At 47.2% G+C, this 18,115-nt stretch overlaps 1 protein-coding gene across 1 annotated transcript; it reads right to left on the bottom strand.

Annotated features, from left to right (window-relative positions):
- Positions 1 to 361: 361 nt before the first annotated feature.
- Positions 362 to 2,669, bottom strand: LOC117898028 (homeotic protein empty spiracles). The gene is made up of 2 exons (XM_034807166.1): positions 1,541 to 2,669; positions 362 to 1,443 (listed from the first exon to the last, which is right to left on the bottom strand). The coding sequence occupies exons 1-2, from the start codon at positions 2,667 to 2,669 to the stop codon at positions 1,094 to 1,096; spliced, it is 1,479 nt and encodes a 492-aa protein (XP_034663057.1). The 3' UTR covers positions 362 to 1,093.
- Between the last annotated feature and the right edge of the window lie 15,446 nt (positions 2,670 to 18,115).

The following is an 18,115-nucleotide window of genomic DNA, read 5'->3' as shown; positions in this document are numbered from 1 at the left end:
ATGGATTGATATTTAAAGAAAAATTTAAAATATATTTAAATATAATTTAAAATACTATGAAAAATCCCAAATAATTCCTAAGAAATAAAAATATTTTGTGTACACTTCTTTCATATTTCGCAAAAATCCAACGAGTGTTTCGGAACCTGTTATACAGTGGGCAAGTGCAATGAAAATGTGGGGAAATTGTGAGCCAATTTCTTCTCCAGGAAACGTTTTTTTCAGGGCACTTTGAGCACATTTTATCATACATTTAATTTGTGTTTCAATTCTCACCAATAAATCCCAAGATCGGTAAATGTTTGCTTCCCAATAAATCAGATACAGTAATTTTCTTTCATAATGAATATTTTATATTTAATATAATAATATTATTTTTTGTGTGTTTTGCTTAAAATCATCATGTGGTTGTATCGGGCCTTAGGAAGTAGTACTCGTACGTAGCTAGCGACTAAGGCTACACTAATGGGGCTTAAGTAATATCCAGCTGCAGTTGAGCGACTCTAGAGGTGCGTGCTTATGGCTAGACATAAATAAATGCTAGATCGTCATCCAATATACAAGAATTACATATACAGTAGGGTTGGGATAGTTTCTCTTCTTTGAGGAATTCACTAATTAAAATTAATGCGCCTGCTTCTGCTTCTGCTGCTGATTCTGATTCTGCGCTGCTGGTCATAAATATTTACATGCTTAAGTCATTAGATTTGTACAGTTATAGATACTAAATTAATATAGATTTTTTGTGCTGTTTTGTTGTTACTTTTTTTGGGAAATAGAAAAAGCTTTGAAGAAGAGGAAAACCTTGAGTCTTCCCACCTTGAGCTCTACTCAACTTCTGTTCTGTTCTTCGGTGGGGCCCCCTGGCAAAGGATTTGGCACTGTTCTTGAGAAGGAGATATTTTAGGGTTGGTGTTGGAGGGGGCCTGAAGTGTCTAATACCTTCTGTCGCCTGCTATTTACATCGCCGTCGCCATTATTTAAGAATATATCACAAAAAACAAACTATTTTACTCGCGGGAGAGCTTCTGGGAACTTGTGAACCCATCGACTGGGTAAGGAACTCACGGATGGAACCGTTTGTCTACTGGTTCTAGTGGCTGGCATCCAGATCGTGCTCGTCATCACTGGCACAGTCGTCCATCTCCATGTCGATGAGCTCATCGTCGTCCTCGTCCCCGCTGCCATTGTGGTGATTGCGCTCGGAGCTGCCGCTGCCGCCCTTCTCGTCCTCCTGCTGCATTCGCTTGTGCTTGGTGCGACGGTTCTGGAACCAGACCTTCACCTGCGTCTCCGACAGGTTGAGGGACTGGGCGAGGGCCTTGCGCTCGGCCCCCACCACATACTGATTGCTCTCGAAGGCGTGCTCCAGCTTCAGGAGCTGCGAGGGCGAGAAGGCGGTGCGGATGCGCTTGGGCTTGCGGAATGGCGGCACCAGGAAACCTTTAAGAGACAAAAGAGAAGCATTTGGTTAGTCATCTGCAGACTGGAGAGTGGGAAAAAGTGGTGGCTGAGGCACAGCCAAGTGGGGGATACTTACTTCCAGGGAAACGGTGTGGAAAGATGCGTCCATGACGACTCAGCAGCCAGGGGTAGAGCTGGTAGCTGTCCCGCGCCATGCCAGGATTTGGCATGAACTGTGCGGCGTGCGGTGGGAGTCCAGCGGCGGCAGCGGCAGCTGCAGCGGGACCCAGGACATGTCCCGCTTGAATGGCGGCAGCCATCTGGAACTGGGCGGCGGCGATCAGGTGAGGATTGTGCTGGGGCTGCATCTCTGGGGGTGCGTTTATGTACGGGGGCAGGGCCTTGATGTCCGGCATGCCAGGCTGTCCCTGGGGAGGCATGGGTGGTCCGCCTGGGCCCACGGGAAAGGGTCGCACCAAGCCGGCTGGCGGCATTCCTTGCATCATCATGGCTCCGGCCGGATGCATTCCAGGCTTTGGGTAGTTTGGTGGCTGCTGCTGCTGCTGCGGGGGCGTGTTGTGCGGACTGCTGACCAGCAGGCTGGGCGACGAGGAGGGCTGCGATGACTGTGGTGACACGGACTTAGGAGGCGTGTGAGGCGGCTGGATACGCTGGGAGGGATTCTCGGCCTGCTCCATGGACGGTGGGGCCGGAGAACGTTCGCGCTTGAGGGAAACGGGAGCGGGCGGCGCATCGGACTCGGGAGAGAGGCGTGTCTGGAGCGGACTCATGCCGCTGGCCACGGCCGCGTTGTGGTGGAGTCGCTGCAGCAGCTCCTGGATGTCCTGGTGGGTCTTGGGTGTGCCCTGCTGCTGCATGAGGAGATGCTGGTGCAGAACATGTTGCTGGGCCGGCGACAGATGGGGATGAGGATGCTGATGCTGGTGCGCATGGGGATGCTGGTGCTGGAGCTGATGTGGCGACATGTGGTGCGGCAGGGGCATGCCGTGCGACGGCGGGGCCATGAGGTGGTGCGGCAGCATGGTGATGGCAGCCGGTGGGGTCTGGGGCGGTGATCCGGGGCCGTTGCGCTCGCCTGGCGGCGGGCTGGCGCTGTGGTCGGAGGTGGCGCGCATCTGCTGATTGCCGGCGGCAATCGAGGCCGCATCGTTGCCGACAATCGACTCGATGCTGAAGCCGATCTTCTGCTTGGGCGTGGGCATCATGACGGCTGAGGTGGGTACCGGCGGAATCATCTTAGTCATAAATACGCGCGTGGTGCTGGCGGGTGGCGAGGCGGCTAGTAGCTCGGCTATGTTGGCGGCTTCTCTGGGACACGGGTGTACACGTATTTTGATGTTTAGTATTTCTGGCTAATCCTCTGGCGAAGCGTTTGTATTTGGGAGGGTGGGGAATCCACTCTGGGGACTTCCTTGGGCTCTGCTTTCTGTTGGAGTTTATACGGGGCGCCGCATTGGGTCGCTGTATAAAATATTTATTCACTCAGTATTTATATTCACACACAATCACTTGCGGAACTATGTCGAAATACCGTGGAAGACGAAACAACTTTCTACTTGTTTTCGTTTCGTTTGCGATCGACGCGCTTGGTTTCGAAACAACGGTGCTTACTCGACGACGGTTGCGGTTTGAATAATTCGGAGAGTCGTCGCACCACCACCAAGTGTACGTTGTGGGAAGTGGCTGTTGGCTCTTCTCTTGCGGCTGCGCGCTCTCTCAACCTCTCACTCTCACGCACACCAGCGCATACTTGCGAAACTCGTTTTTCTTGTATTCCCCTGCTCGAGTGCGACTGCGACGGAGAGTGTGTGCTGGTCTGGGCTCTAGAGCTGCCATCGCCTTCTCGCCTGCTTGTGGATTTTATCTGCTTCGATATGCGCCTGCGTGCGAGTGAGTGAAATGGACAGTCTGCATGCATAAATGTGTGTACATATGGCCAGCTCTAAAGGCTGGGCGGGTCCAATTTAATGCGGCACATTTACCTCTGTCTCTCCCTCTTTCTCCCTCACCCAGGGACTATTGCTGTTTTTGTAGTTTTTCTGCATATGGCTTCCGTTCCACTGAGCTGGTGCTGGTGGTGGTGGTGGTGGTGGTTGTTGCTGCTCTCCCTCCCTCTCCCTGTCCCTGTCCCACTCTCTGGCTTTGTTAGGGCCTTTGTGTAATTTGGCTTAAACTGCCATTCATAGTTTTTGTGGTTAGACTTTGTTCCGAAAACGAGCGTTAAATGAAAATCAAATGCAAGGTGGCAAAATGTCTCCCTCTCACGCCGAAGGTTTCCCAGCAAATCCTGCAACTAAGTTTGAACAATTTTCCGGTGCTGCTCTTTGGGCGGGTTACCTGGGATTTTGCTTCGAAGTTTACTCTGTTTGCTGGGAAACAAGAAATTGGTGTTGTTTTCGAAAGCTTAAGGGAACTGTTACCGTTGTGTGCCCAACAACATCAACAACATCGCGCTCCCAGTGCACAGCTTCCTCATTCCCCTTTTACAGGATTACTGATCAATCCACAGCTGCCGATCCGCGTTCCACATTAGCGATTCTACACCACGAATGCACTTCAATGAAGTACCACCGGGCTGTACTCCAATAAATCATCCTCGAGCCCCGATCGGGACAGTTTTATGGCAGCTGCTGTGGCGATATTGTTTTGCCACGATTTAAATGTTAATTTTTAAACACTATTTTTTTTTTGGCACACGACAAAGTCCGCATAATTTATGTTTTCGGATCGGTTTGGCATCTGAATCGAAATCAAAATCTAAATCAGAGCAGCTCCAGCAATTGCTGGAACGTGATAAAAGGTTCACATTCCCCCCAATCCGACCGATTCCAAAGGTTTTTTTCGGACTGCGACACAAGCCTCAATTAGCAATCAGCAAATAGTGTTTCTTTTTTTAATGTTTTTTCACACTCGCTTATCAGTGCGACTCTAGAAATCTCTGGGGCTATAAATAGCGGCGACAATTTGCGTGTCAGATTGAAATCTATCAGATTTTTATGGCCGCTAATTAAGCCACGCATATTTGCACAATTTCCATGCGATGCGATTCCATCGGATTCGACTCGACGCGAGGCAAAAACAACTTTCGAGCCCATTAAAGCGTAATTATGTTGACTAATGGATTTTGATTACAAGGCGAAATGCCGTGGAAAGTTCAGAGATTTCTTTCCCCTCCCCCCCGTCACCAGAGCTTTTGCTTTTGCGCTTTAATGTGCAAAGCGTGTGCGAAGCTCACAAATTTATTTGGTTTAAGTAGAAAGTAGAAAATTTATAATTTTAGTTGTATTCAATTTCCTTTAAATCTCAACATTTGAGACATTTTCCCCTATTCATTTTGTTGTTAAACGTAATTGAACATCTATTTCTGGTCATTTCACACGCCCACCATTGCGATATCCTCGCCGCAGGAGCTGCAGGACCTGCAGCCAGGAGAATTGTGCTGCTAATGAGCGAATAAAGATATCCTGCACAAGCAGCAGCAGCAGCATCAGCAGTCAAGTGGTGCCCCCCCGCAGATAGAGGCCAAGGGTTCGCAAGGCTCCGCAAAATGAAAACCATAAAAAATGCAACACAGCAACAGGGAAAACAAAAGAGAGTCTGGGGAGATACAATGAGCACAAATGTATTTATTAGATGGAAATAAAGCGGCAGACAATGGGCCAAAGGTGTCAAAATCAACAATTTTCCAGCCTGCGAACAATTCCAGGGAACCCGAGGCACAGGCCGAGGCAGAGGCCCAGTCAGAGGCACAGCATGATGCAATTTCACCTCTTCCCAGTCCAATCTCCGTTTCGAGTTCAGCTGAAAATGGTAGAGAAAAAACAGCAGTTTCACTTTTGGTTTTTTGTTGTACGTATTTCTTTTGGGAAAACAATGAAAAACGTGGCAAATTTCCCTTTGTCCGATTCGATGGCCAGCAATGGTTGAGTAGCAACAAAACAACAGCAACAAAAATTGACTTTAATGATGATGAGTTGGCGTTTAGAATGCGTTTGGAGTGCTCTCCTCCACTCTTCTCGAGAGTGCCACCAAATTCATTTGAATCGCGTGTGTTTCCCCTGCCCATTTTCTGAGTTTTTGGCACAGGGAAATCTTGAGTCTGTGGGGGAGCCAGAGCTGCAGCCGAGCCGAGCCGTTTAAACATAATTAATTTCTGGCAACTCGATTGGAGGACAAGCGCCATCGCTGCGTGCTCGTCTGTGTGTCTGTTAGTCTGTGAGTTCCCAGAAAAGCGAAGAAGATCTATCGATTTCACAGTTCTTGCTTATTTTCATATTTTCCCAACGATCTCTTGATAATTTGAACGCTTGTAAATCCACGCGACCCACAAAATTATGATGGATCGACATCAAATTTTGTGGCTGCATTTTCACGCGTTGTAATCAAGCGTTGGTAGCCGGGAAAACTGAGGGAAACTGACAGCGGTTGCAGGGGCAGGGGCGTGTCAGCTATAAGAACATCAAACAACTGGACTGTGATGAGCCTGCCGAGTTCTGAGAACTCGAGAGCAGCGCTAACCAGGAGAAATCCCATTACAGAGCGAACGCCACAAAAGGGTGCATGACCGAAGGATCGGGATCGGAATAGGGATTGGGACTGGAATTGGGATTGGGAACGGGGGCACGGCATATTTGATATTTCAGGCACGCCACATTGAGGATGGGTCAGAGCCAATCAAGTACAGAAAATACAGAATTACTACAAAGCCATAAAATCATATTAAAACACAATTTCTGGTCGACAACAAGAACAAGAACAAGAGCGACATGGCGCGGCATCGTAGTGCTGCGGGGGGAGCTGCGGTGGCGAGCCAACGTCATAAAACATTTATATCTAATCCTTGACAATCATAAAAATTACACAAACGACACGATACAACGATGCAACGATACAAGCGGAGGAAAACTGACAAAAGGCAAACTGCCAGCGGCAAGAAACTGTTTTAAAATGTCGGAAAAGTGCTCGAAAATTACAAAGGGAGAGAGTTGTAGAAAGGGGCAGGGAACGAGAGTAAGAGCGCATATACAGTAGTCAGAGAAATGTCATAAAAATGTCTGACTCCCGCTCGGAGTCCCGCTCCCCCTCTCCACCACCGCTGTACGTGTGTGCAAAACAGTGGAAAACCAACCAAAATCCAAGGCATTTTTATGACACTTTCCGTAAGAGAAGGATTGTCCTTTCGGAATGGGCATAAAAAATAGTTGCTGAAATAAAATCAACGTAATGTTTATGACTTTTCACCGGCACTGCCACTGCTCCTGATTCTACTCCTACTTTTGGAGTCGTAGTTGTGTCCTCCGGCTCTGTTGACACTTTCGTTTTGGTAATATTTTGGCTGACAGGCACTTTTGTTCGTGTGTCATTATCGTTTTGCCCAGAGATCCAGCCGACAAGGCGGGATTTATGAGCAGGCGGCATGATATGACTAGATCGGAGCATGGATAAGGTTTGGTTTGGTCGATAGAATAGGAACCAAAAGTAAGAACTCACTCCCCGAATGATGTAGAGTCTTTCAGATACTTAATCGCTTCTAGAAGTAATCCCCTAAATCTTAAATCATCTTGTAACCATCTCAAACGTCCCCTTGAGACCCTTAACCATCCATCAGCAGGTCTTCCATCTTTAGTATTCCACACCCCAGCGCATCATCATCCATATGCCGCCCCAATCAACTTGATAGCCAAACCAAATTACTCTTCTCCTTCTTATCGCAGATCTTTCTTTTCCCTCTTCATTGTATGCCGCCCCTGCCGAATGCTTCCCCCATGGCAAACACTTTATAAATTACACGCCCACACTTGTCGACTGCACACGTCTCCACCCCGCCCGCGCTTCTCAGGCAACCCCAACCCTGTGCCCGCGGCCTGCCCCACACCCCTGGCCATATCGAAACTAATGATGACAGCCAATAAAAAACTCCAACAAATGTGTAAATTTGTAAAAATGCACGAAGAAAAAAACGAAAAAGGAAATTTCATAAAAATGTAAATTTGTCCCGAAAAGAACAGAAAACAAAAGAGGAAATAAAAAAGAAAATAGAGTGTCGAGTAGGGAAAAAGAGGGTTGGGAGAGGGATATGCGGACATGGTCGACTGGTGTTTGGTTGACAGGGAATGGACGGAGAGAAGGGAACAACAAATGAAATAAATTTGTGCATATAACTCGAAAATGTCGCTGCCAAACAGTAGAAACAGAAGTCAAAATGGGACACGAGTCGGGTGTGAGAAAGGAGTCCTAGCAGTTGCCAGGGGATGAGCTCGAGTCGCGGGGTGCCTTGGCAGATGACTCAATTTACACGCAACGAGCTCTGCAAATTGCGCCTCATTTCGTGCCTGGGCTCTTCCTCTCTCTCTGGCATTTGCGCAAATGTCAAATGTAAAAATGAAATGTATATCCCAGATTTCCTTCCACCCAGCCAACCATCCCTGCCCATGCAGAACGCAGCTACAAATTGGCAAACCTAATAAAAGCGAAATTAGCTGGAGAAAGCAGAGGGCTACAGTGTTGCCGAGGGGTGTTTTAGCAGTGCCCTGAACAAGAGGGAATCTTTTGGAGTAAATTATATTTAAGGATGTTGAGTAATACATCAAAATGTATTCAATCGCTTGGAAAATCTGTGGATCTGAAAGATTTGTTAGACTACGAAAACTTTAATGCAAAGATCCAACAATTTTATTTTTCAAATATAAAAATCTGATTACAAAAGCGCTGCCCGAGTGCTTTCTGCAATGGCAACCCCTAATTGTGATAAAGAAGTGTCGCCATTTTGATTACCCCTTCTCCCAGGTCTCTTTTCGGAGTCTGTGCCTGATCCTCGAGCGTTGGTCGTTAAACAAATGAATTGCCATAAGCGTCGCCTGATTGCAATGTCACTTTAGATGGGTGTCCATAATAAGCTAAAGAATGGGTGGGTTGATTGGGTGGGTTGGTTGGCAGCTGCCTGGCGACGCTTGCCAAGCTCTTTGCTCTCTCCAAAGTGCCACTCAGCCAGCGGCAAACGGAGGCAACAACAATTTGCACATTTTATGAGGCGCATCATTATGAGGCCGCTGTCCTGAATCGAGTGCGTCCGGAGCATCCTGAGCATCCTGAGCGTCTGCCATTATTATACGCCATTTAAATAATATTCGCTCTCATGCTGCGACGATGTCGCCTGGCACGTTTGCGAGGCCTCTGGAAACCCAACCCAAGCCAACCCCCCGACCCCAGAGGGAAACGCGCAACTCGGGACTCGGGACTCTGGAACTCACCCCAAAAATCATGTCCCTGTCATTGTCATTGTTGTTCTTGTTCATCGCCGTCGTCTGTGCCATTTTTCACAAGCATTTTGCCGCGCATAATCAAGGCACATCATCAGCATTTGATTGCGACAAATAATGCCGCCACTTTGTGTTTGTCCTGCGAGAGCGGCTGCCAGGGTGCTTAAGGGGTGCTCTCTCCCTCTCTCTCTGTCCACAAAATGGCGCCCAGAATAAAAGGATTCTGGCAGAAAGCAGAAAGCGAATGGGAACTCGCGCGCGTGTTAAATTAAAAGGATTTGTGTGTTGATTAAGTGCACGGACAGCATTGAAGTGCATTCAAAAATGAAAAGCAAAGGGTTGGAGTAGCTGCAGAAGGCAGCAACTTGGAAGCATAGAATATAATGCGGAATAGTCGTATTTCCAGTGTGGTTTGGTTTCAGTGGATCTCCCAGGTCTAGCTGCTCTCCAGCTAATCCAAAACAACTGCAAAACATTGCAGCATAATGGTCTGCAAATGTGACTTTCTGCACTACCTAGATGATGGGCTCATACGGTAGCCGTCCATCAGGCGAATCTTAACTGATCCAACAATGAGATAATGCCAACATATATGAACTTCAGGGCATAAACAAGCCGACACACACCGTAACTGGATCAATGCAGGAATCAATCCCAAGGATCCCGGAGATGAGATGCAAACAATGGCTGGGCTACCGGTTGCAGCTCCCGGCCAGATCGCCGGTTGAACTGTTACAAAAGTCAGGCCCGGGACCTGGCAACGTGCGGGTGTTCCCTCCTGTACGGATCGGGCAGGGTGAGAGACTGAACAAAGCATTTTCCAGTTCCCATTCTGTGCGCTCTTGCAGAAGCGGAAAGAGCCGAAAAGTTAAGCCACAAACATACAAGAGGATCAAAACGGATTTAAATACAAAGTGGGAAATAATGAAGTGCCGCCTCTTGGCAGAGGGGAAACGTGAAAAGGTGCAAGATTTCCCAAAGAGCAGGGTTGCGATCGGACCAGGGCCCTGGACCCTGGTCCCTGGCTCAGTCATTTCCATTGTGGACGAGTCGAGTGCGTGTTGAAGTTGGGCTTATTAAAGTTATAATTAAAGTATGTTCTCTTGTTCCGCCACCCATCTGTCCAGAGGTTCCAGTTCCAGTTCTTCGCCTGCAACGTATTTCCATGAATTTAATTATAAAAACAAAATCCACTTATAATTGTTGTTGTATTTAAATTTTAATGGGTTCACACTATTTTCCCCCGGTTGCCTAACCCAAGAAGAACCCAAGAGGTTGTCTAGCCAAAGGCAGTGGTGTAGATGGCAAGGGAAAGGGGCTCCCATACCTATAGATTCCTCTAGGTAATGTAGCTCCCCCTTTGCCCGCACACCTCTGTTTCTATGTTTCAACAGCTCCTGGTAACTATACCTTCGTGCACGTCATTTAAATTTATTAGGATTACGAAACAAAGAGTCAACAAGATGACAAGAAGCCAAGCAAGAGCATTCTCTGCTGACTGAAGCACCCTTGGAAGTACCCAAACCCAGACCCGGTCCGGGCATTGTTTCGCTTGAAGAACTCCAAGGCAGGCAGAGCCAAAGAAGGATAATACAACTCATATGTGTCCATTATTAGATGAGATGAGATGAGTTGAGTGCAAGGAGATGCTGGAGGATGGGAGTTTCATCGGGATAATAAGGAATGCCTGATGGCCTCACATACTTGACTTAATTTAAGCCAATTTAATGCCCATTGAGCGGCCAGAGGATCACACAAGTGAGTCAGTCAGTCAGTCAGTCAGTCAGTCAGTATCCCTGATCCGTAATTGTTTTGGGAAAAATCAAAGGCACACACACACACATACACAGAGGCTTAGACATGGAAAACGTGGAACCACCCGCAAGTCGCTGACTTTTGAGGAACACTTGAGCACCGCATCGACATCCACATCCACAGCCACATCCACAGCCTGAGCGTAATCCTGGAGTGGACTGCTCCTGAACAGTAGCCTCGCTTCGTTACGGGCATTTTGCGCATGCCATTATCTAATTTGCTCAGCATGTGCAACAACAGTGCCGAGTCGTGGCGGCATCTCCTCTTTGAGCCTCTGCCGGAGCGGAGTGCGGTGCCTTTTCTTGTTGTGCCACTTGGCCGTGTAACTAGATTTGTGCTACTTTCCACGGCGGCCCCTTGGATGTGGCCGGGCAGCGGCATCTTATCAATGCAAATGCTGTTGCGGCCATTACGATTATGATGTTGCTTTTGACTTTTTCGGCTCTGTCAGCGATTATGGCAAGTGCGTATAATTTATTGAATTACTTTTTATTAAAGATAATTGGCCGACAAAAGCATCGGCCCGTGCCGAAGTGTCTCTCTCCCTCTGAATGTTTTCTGTAGGGGCAACAATTAAAATGCCTCCGCATAGCCCGCAGCCCAATCGAACAATTCCAGGGCATTGAATTCGAGTCGATTCCAGGCAATTCGATTCAATTCGATTGCATGCATTGGTGTCAATGCACGTTCGGGTATTTTCCAGCACTTTGGTAACGTTTCTGATGGGTGAATGGGTGCATTGTGGCTCTAGAATTACATTGTGAAATATGCTTTGGCATTTACAGCGATACGACTGGAAAGGATACATATTTTTGGAGCATAATCAGACATCCACAGGGAATAAAATTAACTTTTGTTGAAGGAATCAACTCTGACATACTAAACTCCTTTCAGCCAACTACTTCAAGTCCTCTTCCCCCTTTCTTGCAGTGTTTATATTTCATATGAAAGCCAGTCATGTGGTCAAAATAGATTTAAACAGAGCCAGCGGCTAGTTTAATCAGCTGCCACTTGCCACTGCCACAGACCCCACACACACATGCAGGCGAGACGAGACGAGTCCGAAGTTGAGTCGAATGCCTAATTAAAATTGATTTGATTTCACTGACACTTTCCTACCCGATATTTGTGTTGTTTGTTTTGTTCGGGGCTTCAACTCAGAGCCGAATCAAAGCCGCATTGTTCGTCACGCCACTCACACTGTCAGTTGGTCGTTCAGCGAGCCAGCAGCCAATCATTTGCTCAATCGTTTCAGTTTCACATTTTGATTGATATTTCTGTTGAAACCGATACACGGCTAACCGATCTACCGCCACTCCATGGAGTGTTCCCAGTCAGAGTTCGAGTGAGAGGGCTGCACGCTAATTAAGGAGATCCCTAGACTAGGCCCAAGCCGCGAGCCCTGCCCGGCGCTAAGCTCATAATTATATGAAAACCACAGAGACAGAGACAGGCCTGACCATATTGGATGCTGATGCTCGATGCCCGATGCTTTTGGGTTGTCATCTGGGCCATATATCTTGTTATGGCCCAGGCGCATGCGCGTCTCGTCAATTAGTTTGGCTGTCAAAAAGATGATGAACTCGTTGTTTGATGAGGGTTTTTATTCCTCCCTTTCCTTTCCTTTCCTTACAGTTGTTGTCCAACGCGGCGTGGACTCTGCCGAGGATCGCCTCGAATGTCCAATGACTTATCACAGTTTCGAGCGAATTACGACGCGTCGCAGTTATTTTTTAATAGTTTTGCCAGTTTGGACTCAAAGTCTGTCCCCTCCCCCAAAATCTCTTTCCCTGTGTTTTGGAATTCCTGAAATATGAGTAAGATCTGTGCGTTTTTTTGTTGGTTAGCCAAGGGAATGTGGCCCCGGCCAGCGGTTGATAGCATCGATAGACGACGTGTTTATAGTAGGCCAGTCTAAGTGGATTCGGTGGCTGCCTGTGTGGTCCGCCTCCGGCGTCATGTCGTTGACATTTGCGACAAATGGCCTGACGCATGTCAAGTGCCTGATGTTCGCATCTGATCTCCGCACTTGGCCTGTGTGTGGTCTACACTACGATCCACTTTCAGGGGGTGTACACTCTGTTCATACTTTACATGACCCCGTCCCGTGGTAATTGCCGAAGCTTGTAAGTGACTCAGTGCTGGGATGATGATGTGATCTGATGTGTTGTCCGTTGATAAGTGGCAGTCTGTAACCTCTTCGAATCCAAAGTCAGACAAAGTCATCGCCATGTTTTGAGTCTTTGCATTTAATCAGCTCATTAAGGTCAGCACATAATTTTAATTGTTTTTTCATAATTTTCGAGCGGCGGCCATCTACAAAGACGCTTTTAATTGTTTGGACTTTTTGCATAATTGGCGGCTAGTTAGCTTTTTAGTTGATCAATTCCGATTTTAGTTGGTTTATTTAGCCTGGCATCGATGGAGTTTCGAGAGGTCATACCGGGGGTATCCTTCTATTATGATTTCTCTCCCTGCGACTGTGGGAAAAGCGGGGAAAACGCTGCGATCGCCGGGTGCGTGATTAATTTGAATTTATTTTTAGGCATTCACAGAGCACACACTGCTCGCTGGAAGGGGGAAGACGTGAACGCTCCACTTTGTGCCGGGGGCTGTGGCTGTGGCTGTGGCCGGGGTCTGCCCTGAAAAATATTTGTACATATTTATTTATTTGTTTTGTGTGTTTTTCATTGCCCCGAACTCTGTACGAAAGCCGCAATTAATTACAATTTTTATTGCGGCGACCTGAGGTTTTCCCATTGTGATTTATATGGGAGAAAGATTCACCGCGATCTCCGAGGGATCTCTTTGGGCGCGCTGAAAGTGCCATAAAATGTTTGAGCTATTCGATGAGTTTTGATGAAATGTGAAAGGCAATTCCTCAATTGCACTTTATGCACTGAGAACATTTATTCAGCTCCATCTGTAACTCCCAATAAAGTGGAGCATTATGCTCGAAAGGTTGAGAACTTTCATGAGAACTTGAGGGTCTCCTTCATTCCGCACATAAATAAGGTCTATAATGAAGGTAAATTGTATGTTTTATGGCCCATCATCGAGAATAAAATGTAAAATTCGTTGAATTCTGTTTGTATCTTGTAATTGGGAGAAGAATACAACCAATTGACACCACAACTTGAACCCGTTGGCGACCCAATGGCCTCGCATGTCAACACCATCATCATCATCACCATTATCGCCATCACCTCAACATTGAGGCCTGGCGGGAGAAGTTGGCAATTTGGTAAAGATTTTGGCCCGCAACTAAAGTGCAAAACACATGCAACGTTTTGGCTAATTAAGCTGGTGGCAAGAAGGCCGGCACCGGCAACAGGCAACCGCCAACCGGCAACCTGCAACCAACTGCATTTGAATACAGAAAAAGTGTCGGTCCGGCCTCGTCTTTGGCCACGGTAGTCCACAGTAGCCCCTCGCACTAACGGAAGCCATACTTCAGCTGCGTCGCTGGGAGATCTGACAACTGAAATCTAAGAGATGTGCGACCAGCGAAAGACAGCAAAAAGGTCGGAGGAAGTGCTGTGGCTGTGGCTGTGGCTGGGGCCTCGCATCGCATCGCTGATACGCCCCGTGGTCTGCAATAAAAATTAATTTTCTCCCCGTTAGCAGCGCAATCAAAGCAAAGTTGACAAGCGTTTACCAACGCGTCTCATCTGCACGCTGCCTCTCCGTCTCCGTCTCCGTTCTGCACAAATATTTCATCTCTGGGATAAGCATCGCGCTGGCCAAAATGCAGCCCCCGAAAAAGAAACAAAAATGCTTCAAAAAGAAAAGGCAGCAGCCACTTTGTCATAGCATTTCCGCTGAATACTGAATAACCTCTGCCCCAGCCCGGCCCCTGGCCCCATCAAGTGTCCGCCGGCTAATTAGCTGCCCGAATGGAATTGAAACTCAACGCGGCTCACACCTTTCCTGGCCATGGATGTGGATGTGGATGTGGATGTGGCTGTGGGTTTGGGGATTTGTTTGCTTGCGTCTCTGACTGCGGCTTTGTCTTTGGCTCTTTGTAGTGCGAAAGTTTTAATGGCTCGCATTTCAGCTCTGCAAGATGATAATCAGTTTGTTTTTTGTATATTTTTCATACTTTATGATTGTCCAGGTTGAAGGGATTATGGCGAAGACTTCTTCGTGTCGCGTTAATTGCAATTTCGTTATGTCCCGCACTGGGGACAGGTGAGTAAGTCAGTGAGTAAGTCGTGGAAAGTTGCCTTTGCCCAGAGATGTGGGTTGAAGGTGTGGAAAAGGGAATCCCTATCTGAAATTAGAGCAAACTTACTCAGCTCTTTGTGCAGAGAGAGTTTTCTTTGGAGTTGCATGAATCATAGATGTTTGTAAATGGTTTTTCTGCTCAAAAGTATTTGCAACGGACATTGTGGAGTATCTCAAATGGGACTAATATTAGTCACTTTTGAGCTCTCATCTAGATTTATTTGATGCCATGAATCACTTGTAATAGCTGGCGAATAATCCTCAATAGATGATTCATAATAAATATAGAAATAAATAGATTCTCGTTGACATTCTATGCAGAGTTGTATAACCTTTCCATTGACCGCAAGTTCACATTGTTTGACCGCAATTTTGTGTCCATATTTCCGCCTTAATCATCTTCCCTCTTTTAACATGGAAGCAAATGTACGCAATTAATTGTAAAATTCCTTTAACACCCAATTAAAAATCTATTTAATGGCAACAAAACACATCCACATCCCAACTCCACTTGCATTAATTGCACTTTGATGCATATTTTGCCACCTTTGAGGCTTAAAGGAAAATGCGCTTTTAATTGCAGTTCATTAATCAATTTTTCTTCACGCTTTCCTGCCACTCTCTCTCTCTCTCTTTTTAGCTTAACATTCTCAAAGTGCACAAAATTATCCGCCAATTTTCGAAATAACATTTCGAGCTCGAATGGGATGCATAAATCAATGGCCGGCTCTGTCGTCGCTGGCCCTGGATCCATTCGGTTCGGTAGCCGCCATCTGCGAGAGCTTTTGGCGGTCGCTCCGCTCTCGGGTTCGATGGCAGCTCGTAAAGTTGCAACTGCCAATGGAAGTGGCGGCCATTTTGCAAATCTTTCGGCGTTATTAATTGCCGCTGCATGCTTTTTAGCGTTTATTTATGGGCGATTTCAGACACAGATACAGATATCGATATCGATGCGGAGTCGAAGCCGAGGTCCGAGTGCGAGTTCCACTCCAGAGAGCGACGCCACACAATTGACACGCATTCAATTACCGCCAGTGCAGCTGCTCTCTGGGGCAGTGACTCATGACTCTCGATGGGGAATGGGGCACGGAATGCGGTAGTGCTGGGGCATAGACGGGGCCGGGGTCGGGTACGGCTGGTTGCCCAGTCAACAGTTTGCTGGAATGCAATCAGCTTCAATCACATTTGGGTTCTGTTATATTTATCGCCTTAAACGAGCATAAATTGTGGCTTAAAAGTTTTCCTAGAACCGAAAGTCAATGCAACTGAGAAAATGCACTCCACAGAGTGGGGAAAGGAATGATATCTACATAACTGCACTGAGCGAAATTTAAGAAATTTTATGGCTGTGTTCCACGATTGCCTCTAAGGTTTCTCCATTACTTTTCCCATTTTGTTCTACCATAAGTGACACCACAATTCCACATAAATTTCTCTCAGTGCACGCACTCGCACTCAAGAAACCGAATCAAATCGAATCGAATCGAATGGCTGGAGATAATGTATCAAAAACCAGTGGCGTTTAATTAAAATTGTACAAGTGCGAGTGTCAATCGGCAGGCATCATTCACCCAGACCAGACCAGACCAGACCCCGCTGCTGATCCCTTCCCCTCGTCCACCCATGAAGTGCGGTCAACGAAACACGTTAACAGCCCAAACGTGACAAGAGCTGCCGACCCTACCCGACCCGAGCCGAGATCTTGGGTGTTGTCTCAATTGTCAATTCATAAACGACTTTAGAGTTTTCTTCGATATTTTGATTTATGCCTACCCCGAGCAGGGAGGGAGAGCGGGGGGGAGGGTGTGCAGCAATGGCCGCTCAAATTGAATGTTAATATATGCAGTTAATAAGTCGTGTTCGTTCTCTCTCTGTCTGTTTTCTGATATTATATGGTAGCCAACGGGCTGTCAAAACTCGAATTTCAAACTGTCAACAGCCCACGCGTTGCCCCTGGTGTGGCATATTAATTGGTGGGGACTCAAGGAGGGGGTGGGCAGCAGTGGGCTGTGAGACAAGGTGACGCTGCCGCCATGTTCTGTCTGCGACTCTGTGACAAGCTAATTTGTGCGATAATTATGCGAATTCTGACAGCACCTCCAATGATATCGGATCAGTAGTCTTACAGTTCCCTCTCTCAGCACTTAGGCACTCCACTAAAAGGGGTAAAACTTACAGCGAAACAGAGCCAGAGACAGATCGTTGGACAGCTCACTGTAACAGGCACCGGCCCCGACAGATTGACATTAAACAAGTTGTAATTCGATACTTAATTGACGCCTGGCTCGTAAATTTGCAATTGCACAAAGTTAATGCCAGGGACAGACCCAAGACCCAGTCGTCTGCGTCTCCATCTCGCTGAGATGTCTGGAACCCCAGAGAAGGCAGCGCAGGGCTGGCGATTCCAATTAAAGTTGCCCAAGGGGCCGCCGTTGCCTGTCGAATTGAGGTAATGTAAAAGACACAACCAACACACAAAAGAAGGAGAGGGACACGGTGGAGAGGTGCTGGCAATGTGGCCCACACACACACAGCTGGACCTGAACACCACCAAAGTCATGTACGGATGTCAGTTGTCCAGATCTCTCTCTCCCCCCAGCAGTCGGGAACTCATCTCTCTCCTTCCTTCGGTGTTTGACTTGACCTTTTGCGTGTGCGAAATCCAAGACGGTCCAGTTTTTATTTACTTTCGTCGCATTTGTTTTTAAAATGCGATGTCTTGACAGTTTCATGGCCAAAACCCACCCAACCCACTCGACACCCTCTGCCCACAAAGACATATTGCAGTTTTAGCCATAAATTGTGACCCCATTTCGGGTGGAACTGTAACTGTAACTGTAACTGTAACTGGCTCATCATTTGGCTGGAGGCTTGGGGTATCGGGTGTGGGGTGTGGGGCATGCGACTTAGTTGCTCAAAGTTGCTGTATTTTTGGTTTATGACCCTCACGCACCATTAACGCTTCGGCCTAGAGAGAGCACTTGGACCCTAAGCACTCCCCAGAGGGTGGATGTGGATGGGGGCCTGCTCCTCCTCGCAGACGCCGTTGACCGGCTTTCTATTGAGAAAGTGTAACTTTTACTCCACGTCGATTTTAAAGCCATAAAAAATGTTTTATGTGCGGCGCTAAAATGAAAATTGTCTTACACCTCTCGGTGTCTGCCGGAGTTGGAGTTGCAGTTGGAATTTTGTGGCTCGGTTAACCTCAAACAAAACATTGTAGGTGTCTCGATACGCTGCTGTTATGGCGGCAATTTATTTTATTGCAAATTTTATAGACTCTCGGTTATTTGATTGGAGTTTGCTTTGGGTTGGCAATCCCCAACAAAAATATCGAATTACAAATGAATTTAGCCCTTTGATTTGTATCGAAGGGTGTCAAGTGGTTA

This window comes from Drosophila subobscura, chromosome O, assembly GCF_008121235.1.
Source record: "Drosophila subobscura isolate 14011-0131.10 chromosome O, UCBerk_Dsub_1.0, whole genome shotgun sequence".
In the NCBI taxonomy this organism is placed as follows: domain Eukaryota; kingdom Metazoa; phylum Arthropoda; class Insecta; order Diptera; family Drosophilidae; genus Drosophila; species Drosophila subobscura.
This window is presented reverse-complemented; position numbering and strand designations above follow the sequence as displayed.

Bases quoted from the DNA above. Each gene is read 5' to 3' on its own strand.
- LOC117898028 (XM_034807166.1), bottom strand. From the start codon at position 2,669: ATGACTAAGATGATTCCGCCGGTACCCACCTCAGCCGTCATGATGCCC. The intron at 1,444-1,540 runs GTAAGTATCCCC...TGTCTCTTAAAG, and splicing joins TCCACACCGTTTCCCTGGAA to GTTTCCTGGTGCCGCCATTC.